The 13471-nt window shown below is 47.4% G+C and overlaps 1 protein-coding gene across 1 annotated transcript; it reads left to right on the top strand.

Annotated features, from left to right (window-relative positions):
- Position 1: 1 nt before the first annotated feature.
- Positions 2–8813, top strand: LOC116516137 (NHS-like protein 2; the record flags this gene model as incomplete). The annotated part of the gene is given in 18 exon segments (XM_032228541.1): positions 2–73; positions 200–395; positions 1003–1134; positions 1849–2457; positions 2460–2561; positions 2564–2667; positions 2669–2861; positions 2864–3029; positions 3031–3286; positions 3288–3413; positions 3415–3597; positions 3599–3642; positions 3644–3793; positions 3795–4029; positions 4031–4066; positions 4068–4092; positions 5534–5666; positions 7159–8813. Coding segments are annotated over 18 exon segments (3066 nt in total), but the record flags the coding sequence as incomplete, so codon positions are not given.
- Positions 8814–13471: the final 4658 nt, after the last annotated feature.

Genomic DNA, 13471 nt, shown 5'->3' with positions numbered 1-13471 from the left:
CCCTTCAGTGGACAGGCATCTGGAGTGCAGTCCTCGCCCTCCCCCCAACAAACGCATGGAATTCATCTACATGGTGAGTCTGGTGCTTTGCAGCTTCTTAAGGGAAATATTGGGGGGCCGGCGCAGAGCTGAAGTCCACCTCCAACCTCCAAAAGGACCATGCTGATCCTTTCCCCCCCTCAATGCCACTTTCTGACAGCCTCCAAGCCAGCAAGTGAAGGAGAACGAAACCGCATCCCTGGGGGTAAGAGTGCTGGAGCCTTCGCTTAGCTTGCCTGCTACCCCAGACAAACACACAGCCTGGACCCACGGATCCCCCCTGCCCGTTCTGGAGGAAAAGAGATTACAACAGCCCTGTCCCACTCAAGCCAACATCGTCCCTATCAACGTCTCAGGTAGAGTAGATCGTGGCTGCGTGCGTTCATGCATGTATGCGTCAGTAGTGGGATTCAATTTTTTTACTACCGGTTCTGTGGGCATGGCTTGGTGGGCATGGCGTGGCCTGGTGGGCATGGCAGGGGAAGGATACTGTAAAATCTCCATTCCCTCCCCACTCCAAGGGAAGGATACTGTAGTCTCAACATCTTTTTTATAGTGTGGTGTCCAAAACTGGATGCAGTACTCCAGGTGTGGCCTTACTAAGGCCTTGTAGCGTGGTATTAGTACCTCCCTTGATATTGATTGCATCTTTTTGGCTGCCGCCGCACACTGCTGGCTCATATTTAGCTCCAAGATCCCTTTCACAGTCACTGCTATTAAGCTTGGTCTCACACAGTCTATATGTGTACTTTTGATTTTTCTTGCTTAAGCGTAAGACTTTACTTTTCTCTTTACTTTTACACTACTGAATTTCATTTTGTTAGAGAGGGCCCAGTGTTCAGCTCTGTCAAGCCGAGATTGAGAAACACTGAGTGAAGGTCATCTCCCTTCCTTGTCTGCTATCATCTTCTGGGCTTCCTTGTCTCCTCTTGGACCGTTGAATCTCTTTTGTCTCGGCTATAGGGCAGCCATTCGCTCGTCACGCCAGTGCACGACACTCTCTGTTCAATACCGAAACGGCCATGAATCCCAAGTCGTTGCTGCGCCGAAGACGGACCGTGATTGGTTTCCCCCACCTCTCTCTACGTGATCCAGGTGACCGGTGCTCTCTTGGTTTTTGCGGGTCAGCAGCTGTCATAAAGATATATATTTTATTTGTGGATTTAAAATGCATGTTACATCCGAGTTTATTGGGTGGCTCGGTGGCTAAGATGCCAAGCATGTCAATCAGAAAGGTCAGCAGTTCAGCAGTTCGAATCCCTAGTGCCACGTAATGGAGTGAGCTCCCGTTACTTGTCCCAGCTTCTGCCAACCTAGCAGTTCGAAAACACATAAAAATGCAAGTAGAAAAATAGGAACCACTTTGGTGGGAAGGTAACAGCGTTCCGTGCGCCTTCAACATTTAGTCATGCCAGCCACATGACCATGGAGACATATTCGGACAGCACTGGCTCTTCAGCTTTGAAACAGAGCTTAGCACCGCCCCCTAGAGTCAGGAATGACTAGCACATATGTGTGAGGGGAACCTTTACCTTTACATCTGAGGCTGAATAGAAGGGTCTTGCTTTTTTTAAAAAAATGCTATGTTATGTATCTAAGTAAGGAGTATCCAACCTTGGCAACTTTAAGACCTATGGACTTCAATTCCCAGAATTCCCCAGCTGGCTTGAACAGGCAGAATTCTGGGAGTTGAAGTTCAGGGTCTTAAAATTCGCCCAGATTGGACACCCCTGATCTAAGTCAGGAGCCATACAAGAAGGAGAGCTTCTCTATTCTGTTTTCATCCTTGCCTTTCTAACTCTCCTCTAGGAAGTAGCAATGGGCCCATCCTCAACCCACCGGCCACCATAGCCGAGTCCATCTCTTGCAATTTTGTCCCTGACGTGGTCAATGGGAGGAGCTCCACTCGCCAAGCCCGTTCTCCTCATTCCCGGCCCCAGCTGAGAAAGACCTTCAGTGATCTTGGAGGGGTCCTACAGGGACGAGGTTGCCAAACCCAAGCAGGCCGTGCTGAGAACTCCAAGGTGATGTATGCCAGCCCATTGTGCAACGGCCCCAGAGAGGACTCCGTCTTCTCCCCTGGTTGTGGCACATCCTCCTTCTGCTACACCAACTCGCCTGCGAGTCAAAACCAGGTGGCAGCAGAGAGCGCCTCTGCGATGTCTCCTTGCACACCTAGGGACACTCCAGAGGCCAGTCAGCCATCTTCCTTCTTCATCAGCCAAGACAATATATCTGGGAGCAACGAGTGTGGGACGTTTTGCGCTTCTCCCGAGTCACCCTTGGAGGCTGAAGGAAGCTCAAGGTGTGGAAGAAGAGACCTCAAAGTCCCCATAGCCCTTGTCAACACAAGCGAAGAGGAACCTTCCCAACTGGAGAGGGAACGAATCATGTGCCGGTTCCGCGAGAGGTCGCTCTCGGTCCTACGGACACAGCCTCCCTGTGCTCAGTGGACATTGGGGGCAGTGAGACCTGTGGCCTTAGTTATCCCAGCGCCAGTTCAGAAGGAGCACGAGGCACCGATACCTCTCCCTAGCTGTGGAGCAGGAGGCCCGGAAACAACGCCGACAACGGACCAAGAGCATCTCCCTCAAGAAGGCCAAGAAGAAACCTTGTCCACCCACCCGCAAGCGTCTCCTTGATCAAGGAAGGGCACGTCAGTGAAACCGAAGAGGGCGGTGAGGCACTGCCCCAGGATCAGAGACCCAAAAGTCTTTATTTGCTGCCTGACGCCCAGGTCCACCACCAAGTCCAAGGGGACCCAGCGAGGGAATTGGAGAGCAGGTCATACGTCCAGCAGGGTTTTGTTCCTGAATGGAATTCCGGGATCCGTATTGCTCTTTGTCTGGATCCAGCACTGCGACTGGGACCACTGTCATTGAACTGTCCAAGGTACGTGGTAGTTCTGAGTCCCTCCCTTCTCCTTCCATCTCCCGGGCTACCACCCCATCTCACCTCTGTGCCGACATGAGTTTGAAGACCTCTTCCCCGGAGGTTGACGGGGGTCATGTCTCCTTCCAGCGGCTACTCCAGTCAATCCGAAACGCCAACCCCAACAGTTCCTACAGCTGTGGTCCTGGGTCACGCTCCTCACCAGAGTGGACGGATGAGGCCCCTCGTGCCGGAGAGGAAATCTTCCCTACCTCCGGTTTCTCCCATAGAGCGAAGCCCCAAGTCTCGTCTCTCCTTTGACCTGCCGTTTGCCCCGCCGACACATCTGGACCTCTCGGGCTTGAAGATCACACAACAAAAGCAAAGCCAAAGTAAGCCGACACCACTCGGATTCTACCTTTGGAGCCAAGTTGGGCCCCAAACTGAGCCCGGTGCAGCCAGTGATGCCGATGGTGACCCAGCTAGACCTGCGTTCTGTCCGTTGTGCGCTCCGTCAGCCGATCCGAGACTGAGGATAACCTGGACAGTCTGGAGCTACTTGAGGAACCTGGCAAGAAGATCCGGCCCCCGGTGGCAGAAAAACCCCCCCTCTCCCGAAGGCCACCCATGCTGTTGCATAAAACGCCACCGGTCCAGGAGGAGTCCCCTGTGAGCTCCCCGACTTCCTCCGGTGGCACCCCAGGAGTTGGTCCCTGCAGAGAACATTTATATGGGCCAGGAGGCCAGACCACTTGTGGGGTGCCAGCACATGGAGCCCCACACAATCCCCTTCTGCTGAGGGGGCAGCTTCTCCCACCCAAGGCATCTCGGGGACATTCTTCTCCACTGCACGGAGGCTCTCTGAGGAAAGCTTGGAGGAGGAATGAGCAGACGAAGGCCAAGGTTTTCGATGAGGCGGTGCCCGGAGGAGAGAGCCGTAAAACTAAAGTCCCACCTCCTGTCCCAAAGAAGCCTAATGTGCTTTACTTGCCCTTGGCGACTTCCCCACTCCATCCAGGGCCTTGTCCTGGGGATCAGAGGTTGCCTCCTAGCCCGGTCATCATGCTAGATGAGGATTCTGCCTACTCAGAACTGGCCACCTACAAAGTGCCATCTCCAGTTTGCCAATGAGGTGAATGTAAGTCCAATTCCTGCAGGACCTGTCATGGGGAGACATTCCAGGTAAGCCCTCTTGCTTTTCCTACTTCAGGGTGATCGAAGGAAGGCCTTAGTTCCTTAGTTAAGGAGTAAATACAAACGAAGGAGAAATTTCCTGACTGTGAGAACGCCCTGCCTCCAGAAGTTGTGGGTGCTCCATCACTGGAGTTTTTCAAGAAGAGATTGGACAGTCATTTGTCCAGGATGGCATAGGCTCTCCTGCTTGAGCAGGGGGTTGGATTAGAAGACCTTCAAGGTCCCTTCCAACCAGATTACTCTGTGTTCTATCTCTGATGATTGTTCTTCCTTGGGACTTCGTAGAAGTTCAATATCTGGAACCATGGGTGCTTTCCACAGATGACAACACACCTTACAGGATTTTTCAGGTCCCACTTGTGAGGCTCGCACAGCATTTTTAAGTGAACTGAAACACCCAACAACTAAACACAGCCTTCCCCGAGGTGCCTTCCCTATGGACTTTGACTCCCAGGATTCTCTGCAGTGGTCTTGTTGCTATGGAATTCCAGGCACTGGTCAAAAATATCTGCAGAATGTGTAGGATGGGACACTCAGCTAATGTATGCTAATATATTGTTGTGGCTCGCCAATGGCCAGCAAATTCAGACAGTGAGGAGTTTGGGGAGGAAGATGGGCCAGTCCTGGAGTCTGGGGAAGGCTCTGATGAGGGCTCTGTGTTGGAGGCAGAGAGGGGGCCAGAGCCGTATGCCAGTTATCAGCTGCCTTCGGAGTCAGACATCAGTGAGGCAGATGAACAGCTGGAGCCTGTTCCCAGTGTGTGCATGCGCAGAGTTGCCAGACGAAGGGAACAGCTAAAGAACAGGGGTCAACTTGGGAGTAAGGCCACAGCGGGATGATGAATGGCCCCTTAAGGAAATCAAAGAGAAGCGAAAGGGGAGGGATGTTTTCAGGAGACAATTAGTTCATTCCTGCATTCTTGCCAAGTATGTTGGTGTCTGAAAGATATCGGCGTGGCCATTCACCAAGCCTGATAAAGGTTGGTAATATCTTGAAAGACTGTGGGTTGGGACTTTGCTGGACAGGAATTCACTGTAAATTAAATAAAGGAGGTTTATCAGGACGAGGATTCGGCTTCGTGCTACTGGTGAAGCCTCAGTCAGAACAGATATTTATGGCGTAGGTCTTGAAGATTAGGGGATGCAAACATCCAGTCAACCACTAGATAGCAGCAAAGAGAGAAAGAAAACTGTTTTTTGCCATTCTGTGGCCAACTGGATGGTTTCCTGAAGACGGTGGGAAGTCTCAAACCAATATCTTTCAAACAAAGTGCTCCACCTTATTTTATTGCCCTTCCTTCGTACGCAGATGCTGCCTATCACTGTTTGAGGGACGCCCTGTTGCTTTCTGTGTCCTACTTGCTCTCTGAATCCCACTTGTAGGAAGCAACCTATTTTTTTCCCCAAGGCTCTCTTTTACTTTTCCGTAGGGAATTCTGTGGGTTTGAGGAGCAAAGAAAAAGGCTTTGTAAACGACAAAACAGCCGAGTCCATAACCGAGGAAGATGACGATGTCTTTGTGACAACCCGAACCACAGAAGATTTATTCACCGTCATTCACAGGTGAGAGTCTATCCAGGGGACAACTCTTGAAAGAGCGTTCTGGGCTGCTTGCCCAACCCACATCCCTGGGGCTCCCTCCCCTCCCACCAGCCAGTCTGCTTTGAGTGAGAGCAAGACCTAGGTTGAATTCATCTTCCTTTCTCGTGTCCCTGTTGCTCTTTGTGTTTATCTGGCAGAGGTGCAGAAGGTTCCTTTGGCAGATCTTCTAAACCGGGGTGTCAAACTCGATTTCACTGAGGGCCGTATCAGGGTTGTGTTTGACCTTGATGAGTCGGGGTAAGTGTGGCCAGGGTGGATGTGACCAGCTCAACATCACTCATGTCGGGGGCACCTATGGTGGCCTGAGCACTGCCAGTGAAAACGGGCTCCTGAGCTCCGTTTTCAGCTGCGACACCTCCTGCAACACTCTGTCAGTGAAAACTGAGCTCAGGAGAGTCGCACACAGCCCTCCCGAGCTCCATTTTTGCTGGCAGAGGCACTGCGGGCCGATCTCTCACTGTTTCTAGGGCGGCCCCATTGGCGAGATCTAAGCACACCACAGGCTGGTTTGACACCCCTGTTCTAAACATTCACAATCGGCAGCCTTTGAGGCACAGGCCCCAGCCTTCCTCCTGTTTACTTTCTTGCAAAATCCTCCCCCTCAATCCCAACATGTGAAATCTGGGGACACACTGCCAGATAAGAACAATTTTCCTCTTAGAAAAGTAGAGACTTACATAGCAGGCTTCCTATGTTACTTTTTTTGAAAGCTACCCACCTCTTTCCAAGGTTGGGGGGGGAGAACTGACCATTCCAGCCCCATCAGTTCAATACCCCAGCCTCAAATATTGATGATGTTACCTAGTCAGGCAATGAAATGTCTGCAAGAAAACAACCAAGTTCAGAGAGCACCAAGGACCCCACATTTCAACCCTGAGCTACAAATATTCTCTTCTATGGCACTTTGAGCTCTTGCAGATGATGGATGGATGGATGGATGGATGGATGGATGGATGGATGGATGGATGGATGGATGGATGGATGGATGATGGATGGGATTGACGGGTGGATGGATGATAGATGAATGGAGGATGGATGAATGGAGGATGGATGGAAGATGGATGGATGAATGCATGGATAGATGTTTGGGGATAGATGGATGATGAATGATGGATGCATGGATAGATACATGGATCGATGCATGGATGGATGGAGGATGGATGGATGGATGGATGCATGGATGGAGGATGGATGCATGGATCGATGCATGAATGGATGGAGGATGCAGGGATGGATGGATGATGGATGGATTGATGAATGGATAGAAACATGGATGGGATGCATGAATGGAGGATGGATGGATGGAGGATGAATGGATGAATAGATTATTTGTAGCTTGTACCATTAGAAATATTTCCCTAGCTTCTAGATGGCTCACAAGTGTTGCTTGTGCTAGTGGCCATCATCACTCCATTTCTCCCTTGGTTTCTTCTCATCATCCCTTTGTTCACAGATCCAAGCGGAAGTTACTGGGTTGGAAGGAACCCACTGACTCCTTTGGCAACCGACCAAATTCCCAGATGCCCACCAAGACCATCGCAGGGCTTGTGATCAACGAATGCCCTTCCAGCACAAGCAGAACCTCCAGCAAGAACGAGGACTTTAAGGCTCTCCTTCAGAAGAAAGGGGGCAAAGGAGCCTCAGGCATCCGAACATCTGCAGCCGAACTTCTCAAGACCACCAATCCTTTGGCTCGGAGGGTCATGACGGAGTTTACCGTGGACGGGACAATCCCAGGCTCCAAAATCCAGCCCTGAATTTCTTTTAAAGAACTCTTCTTTGCAGTCTATGCCCCTTATACTTCTCATCCTCTTCCGAGTTGACCTTAGGAGTAAGTCTGTTCCCCCCTGAAGCTTCAGCATTCCTGGTTGATTTGTTCCCTGCAGCCAAAACTTTTCCTGGGTTTTTAATGGGAAGGGAGGATGGTTGGGTGAATCAGTGAGGAAGAGGATGAGGAGATGACTCTCTAGATTCAAGAAAAGTGTCTTAAATGAAGAGCACACCCATCATCCCTGGTGGAACTTGCCCCACACTTCTCCTCTTAAGAGACCGAATTTTTCTTTCCTTTCCTGGGTTAGACCAAGAGAACTTGCACAATGGATGTATCTAGAAAGGGCTACCACAGGTGGGTGTCAGAGTTAGGCCTAACACTTTCCTCCCTGATTGCATGAGGAACAAAATCTCTCTCCTTCTCCTTCTCTCTTCCCTTCTTTCTCTCTTCCCTTTTTGCTCACTTTCCTTCTTTCTCTCTCTCTCTCTCTCTCTTTTCTTTTTCCAGGTGTACAAAATTGGGAGCTCCTCATGTTTGATTTCTTCTCCGCAACAGCTAACTTGGAACTGTCCAGTTTCTTTGGCATGTGGTACTTTTAAGTGCTTGTAGGATTATAATATGCAGCTGTTGTGGCTTTTCTTCTTTTTAAACACACACACACATAAACACAAAATCTGGGTTTTTTATTTTTAATTTTCAACTTTAGGTTTGCAAAACTTTTTAGGAGTTTTGACCAACGAGTCACTTTAGAGAGACGAGGCTGAAAACTAAGAGTTGTCTTTTGGGTACAAATGCTTTTGTCCAATTGATGAAATGTTGTCGAACGCAGGTACAGTTGGGGTAGAGCTTGCGTCACAACAATGCAACACTGCTGTTGTTGCTTGCTCTCCCCTTGATGGCTCCACACAGAGGATGAAAACTGCTTAACAGGATATCCCTAGGGAGATACTAATCTGAAAACTAATTTGAAAGAGAATGGAGAAAAAAAGATGGAGATAAATATTGGTGGGGTTTTTTTCCCCCTCCCTTGTCAAAGCGAAGTTGGAAGAATTTCCAGGTCTTCTTAAACGAGTTAATGGGATTTCTATATTTCTGGTCATGCAGAGGCTGTCCTTTTTCCATACGTATTTTGGGAAACTGCATAGATCACTACTGGCAAAGAATTCCTTTTCTCAGCCCTCTCCCCAATTGTCTTTAAAGAATACTCCCTGCCAACATACTGGTGCACTTTGCATATTTATATATAACTTAGGGGTCGGCAACTTTAAATACTCAAAGAGCCACAAAGGTCCTAACTGAAAGCCCTCCGTTCAATTCTGGAGCCGACCGGAAGTCTGGTTCCCCCACCATAGAGTCTCCTCCTAGCGTGGCGTCCTTTTTCTTCTGCCATCCGGAAGTCTGGTTTTCCCCACCATAGAGTCTCCTCCTAGCATGGCCTCTTTTTTCTTCTGCCATCCGGAAGTCCGGTTCCCCCACCATAGAGTCTCCTCCTAGCATGTCATCCTTTTTCTTCTGCCATCCGGAAGTCCAGTTTCCCCACCATAGAGTCTCCTCCTAGCATGGCATCCTTTTTCTTCTGCCATCCGGAAGTCTGGTTCCCCCCACCATAGAGTCTCCTCCTAGCATGGCGTCCTTTTCCCCCTACCTGTCCTAACCAAAAGCCCTATCAATTGTGGAGCCAACCGTCGACAGGGAGCCTCAGTAGAGGGATGAAAGAGCCACATGCGGCTCCAGAGCTGCCGGTTGCTGGCCCCTGCCTTAACTAGTCCATTGAATCTGATGCATACAAAAACCAGTAGGTTAGCCCCAAAACCCTCATCCTACCTGTTCAGCTATGATCTCCTCTGTTGTGCCATGACTTGCATGTCTTATTTCTTATTTTATTTTTTTGCTTAGGGCCTCGTTTTCTACTCCCTCGGCGAATGCATTAGGCAGAGGCAACAGAAACCAAGCTGAGGATGATAGGTTTAGATGCAAAGACAATCATTAGAATTACCCAGCATGCTTGCTATTAAATGATGTAGGCTTTCCCTGCTTTGTGGGCTGCCCTGCAGTGCTGTTAGCATCTAGCTGTGTTTCTCAACCTTGAGTGCTTGAAAATATATCGGACTTCAACTCCCAGAATTCCACCAGGATTCAACTCCCAGAATTCCAGGTTAGCTGGGGAATTCTGGGGTTGAAGTCCACATATCTTCAAGCAACCAAGGTTGAAGAACAATGCTACACACACACACACACACACACACACACACATATATACATACAGACACCAATCCATGCATTAATGCTTTTCTATGTTCTTGGTTCCCTATTCTTCATAGATTCTGTGAGTGTAGCATAACTCCGGAGGATTAGGGCAAAACATACAATATTTCCAATTTGTGTTTTAAACGAATCTAGTATCTGATGCTCTGAACAAATTGACAGAATAACAATACTTTTAAAAAACAACAAACATCTTGTCAGTTTATTCTGGAATGAATCAAAATTCTAACCAGCACCTGGAAAAACGAAGCCTAGTTAACTAATGCAAAGTTATTTCTCCAGGATGCTTTTTTTTATGTAACAAAGGCCAAAACAAATGGAGTGGTCTAATTACAGACGAATTTAAAAACAAGAGTTTCAAAATTGTTTTGGTCATTTCCCCAACAGTTAGTTAAATTTAAAGGGGTTTCATAGCATCACACAAAGATCATTGAGTGATATAAAACCTGTCCTGATTATTGTTATTTTGGCACTACAATGACTAAATGACTCTAGAAGAAATTGAAAATCAATAGTGCGGACATGGCTATCGTCAGAGGCATCCAACTGTTCTATATTTGCCATGTTAACACAAGATGACTCTTCCACATTTGAAGGAACATAGTCCCATTGCCCCCCCCCCCCGGCAGAAAAACAAAAATTATAGTATTTTTTGGAGTATAAGACGCACCTTTTTCCCTCAAAGAAAGAGTGAAAATCTGGCTGCGTCTTATACCTGAATACAGCATTTTTGGCCTCCTGAAACAATAGCAATAGCAATAGCAGTTAGACTTATATACCGCTTCATAGGGCTTTCAGCCTTCTCTAAGCGGTTTACAGAGTCAGCATATCGCCCCCACAATCTGGATCCTCATTTTACCCACCTTGGAAGGATGGAAGGCTGAGTCAACCCTGAGCCGGTGAGATTTGAACCGCTGAACTGCTGAACTAGCAGTCAGCTGAAGTGGCCTGCAGTTCTGCACTCTACCCACTGCGCCACCCATCCCCTTTGCATAGCCTTTAGGAGACTTCCAAAGTGGGCCATTTTTTACTTGTTTTTGCTCCCCCCCAGCCCCCAGGAGCATTCTACAAGCCTCCTAAAGGCTATTCATGCCCCCCCTTCTTTTTTACAAAAAATGGGTCCATTTTTGTGAAAAACAGACCGTTTTGGGGAAGTCTGCAGAGTACAAAAACTTTTTTAAATTTGCCCCTCCAAAATCTTGGTGCATCTTATACTCCAAAAGAATACGGTAGAACAAAATTTCAGGACTCTCGAATTTTACATGGTCATACTGGACAAAAATGATTTGCCAAAGGATTTTATTTTTATTTTTTGGAGAAGGGGTGGAAAGTTTCAAAAGGGTAGATGTTGAATGGCAAATTTGAGATGACTTGAAATGAATGTTAAATTCCTGATACAACCTTAGAAACCGTAGTTGCAGGAGGTGGTCCCTGACTCACAACCACAATACTTCCGTTGCTCAGCAAGACAATTGTTAAGTGATCACACCCAATTGTGTTGCCTTTTTGCCGCAGTCGTTAGGTCAGTCACCGCAGTTTCTAAGTGAATCAGGTGGTCCTTAAGCCATTGACTTTGCTGGTTGGGAAGTGATCACATGACCACAGGACAGGGCAACTGTCATCAGTACATGCCAGTTGCCAAGTGCCCAAATTTTGATCACATGAACAAGAGACTGCTGCCTTGGTCGTAAGTGAGAAAACCTATCATAAATCAACTTTTTCCTCGTGTCGTCGTAACTTTGGAACTAAACAGAGGGTTGTAAGTCCAGGACGGCCTGCTGCAACAAAATGCACCATTCCTCCTCCCTTTATCCTGAATTTTGTTTACAAAATGTCAGTGTCAAAGTTCTTTGGTTTGGAGCCATGACAGTGAAATGGACATGACATTCATTTTAGTTCGAGAGAACGTTTATGTATAGCTTGCAGGCTTTAGCATTTGTTTGCCTAAAAATAATCTTTCTCAATACTAAATTGCTCTTTATAAGAGTTGTTCGACAATTGCAGATGTAGAGTTAGACAACAGCTGGGACCCAACATGGTCTTCACTGCAACCATTAATTTTATTAATGCTTTATCACAGCTTTTCCCCAAGAACTTGGAAGGGTTACTTGCTGAGAATTTCTGTTTTATTTCCAAACTCCAGTCCAATTTAAAAAGTGAAATACAATGTAAGTCCAATCAGGCTTCCGGCAGTAAAAAAAAAAAAAAAAAAGAGGGGGAAAGGAAACCTTCAATTGACCATGCCTTAAATCTGCTGCTTACTCTCTCATCAGTCTTTATTTTGAATTAAATCTCCAGATTTAGGGTGTTCTCTCTCCAATTAAAAAAAAAATTAAAACTCTCACCAAAACAACATGCTTCTCTCCTGCCCTTGCATTACGGAGCTGTCAGCAGTTCCAGCAGCCTAATGGCTGATACATTCACTGGCAAGAGGGGCTTTTTCCCGGATCACCAGAGACTTTGCGGGTATCTCTGGAATCGACAGGGTATACCCCTACCTGTCACTGTCTCTACAGGATGGTTTAGGTCCAGTTGGACCATCCGGGTGACCAGAATTCAGCGGCGATCCTGGTGCTCCAGGAAAGTCCGTCATTTCACCGCGACATCAAACCCCTCCCCTTGCAACCATTAATTTTATTAATGCTTTATCACAGCTTTTCCCCAAGAACTTGGAAGTGTTGCTTGCTGAGAATTTCCGTTTTATTTTCAAAATTCCAGTTGATTTTCCTGCTTGCCAGAGCTTCTGAGGTTTTCATCTAACAGATTTAAAAGGCAATCCTCGACTTACGACCACAGCCCAACATTTCCATCGCTAAGCCCGACAGTGGTGATGTGAATTTTGCCCCATTTTACGACCTTCTTTGCCAGAGTTGTTAAATGAATCACTGAAGGTGTTAAGCTAGTAAACCCAGTGGATCAGTGGATCTGGCTTCCCCCTCAATTTGGTTTGTCAGAAGGTCGCAAAAGTGGATCACGTAACTCCGGTACTCTGCAACCATTATAAATATGAGCCAGTTGCCCAAGTTTCTGAATTTTGATCACACGCTGCAACGGTCATAAGGGTGAAACTTGGTCACAACTCGCTTTTTTCAGTGCTGTTGTAACTTTGGTCATTATAAGTGAACTGTTGTAAGTCGAGGATTAACTGAGCTTTATCCTGCCGAACCATGCCAGAGAAAGGCCTAGTGGTTGCATTCACCTAAACGTGCTGAGCTTGGTTTGTGTTAACCTCGGTTTAAGTGTGCGTGGGGGGAGGGGAGGAGGTTGATGTGGCTTTGTGTGGTGCAAACCCCGTTTAGTTAACGATGCAGTGTGTATTTTGTGCAGACCCAAAGAATGGGTTATTTCCCGTAACTCAGTTAAGCATGGTTGTATGGATGCAGCCTCTGGCTTCCTTGTTACCAAAAAGTGCCCCTAACGAAACAGGGTAAGCGCCCTTAGCGATCTTGCTACCAGGAGCCGACAACAATTTGTCACATATGCAGAATGAAAACAGGGTGACTTTGTTTAATATAGATGTATATAGAAATATATGTATTCAAAGCTTAGTTTTCTATGAATCCTGCTGTATCTTACCTGCCTGTATGAAATTCAACCTATCCTGCCTGAGCATATTCAATTTATTGCTGGATTGTATCAGGATTTAATTTTCTCTGTCTGGATTGTGGTTTCTTTTTCTTTTTTTTTTCTTTCTTGGCGGCAGGGCTGGGCTGGGAGGGGGGGGAGAGGA

Source organism: Thamnophis elegans, chromosome 12, assembly GCF_009769535.1.
Source record: "Thamnophis elegans isolate rThaEle1 chromosome 12, rThaEle1.pri, whole genome shotgun sequence".
Classification (NCBI taxonomy): Eukaryota; Metazoa; Chordata; class Lepidosauria; order Squamata; family Colubridae; genus Thamnophis; species Thamnophis elegans.
The sequence above is the reverse complement of the archived record's forward strand: the minus strand, read 5'-3'. Positions and strand labels throughout refer to the sequence as shown.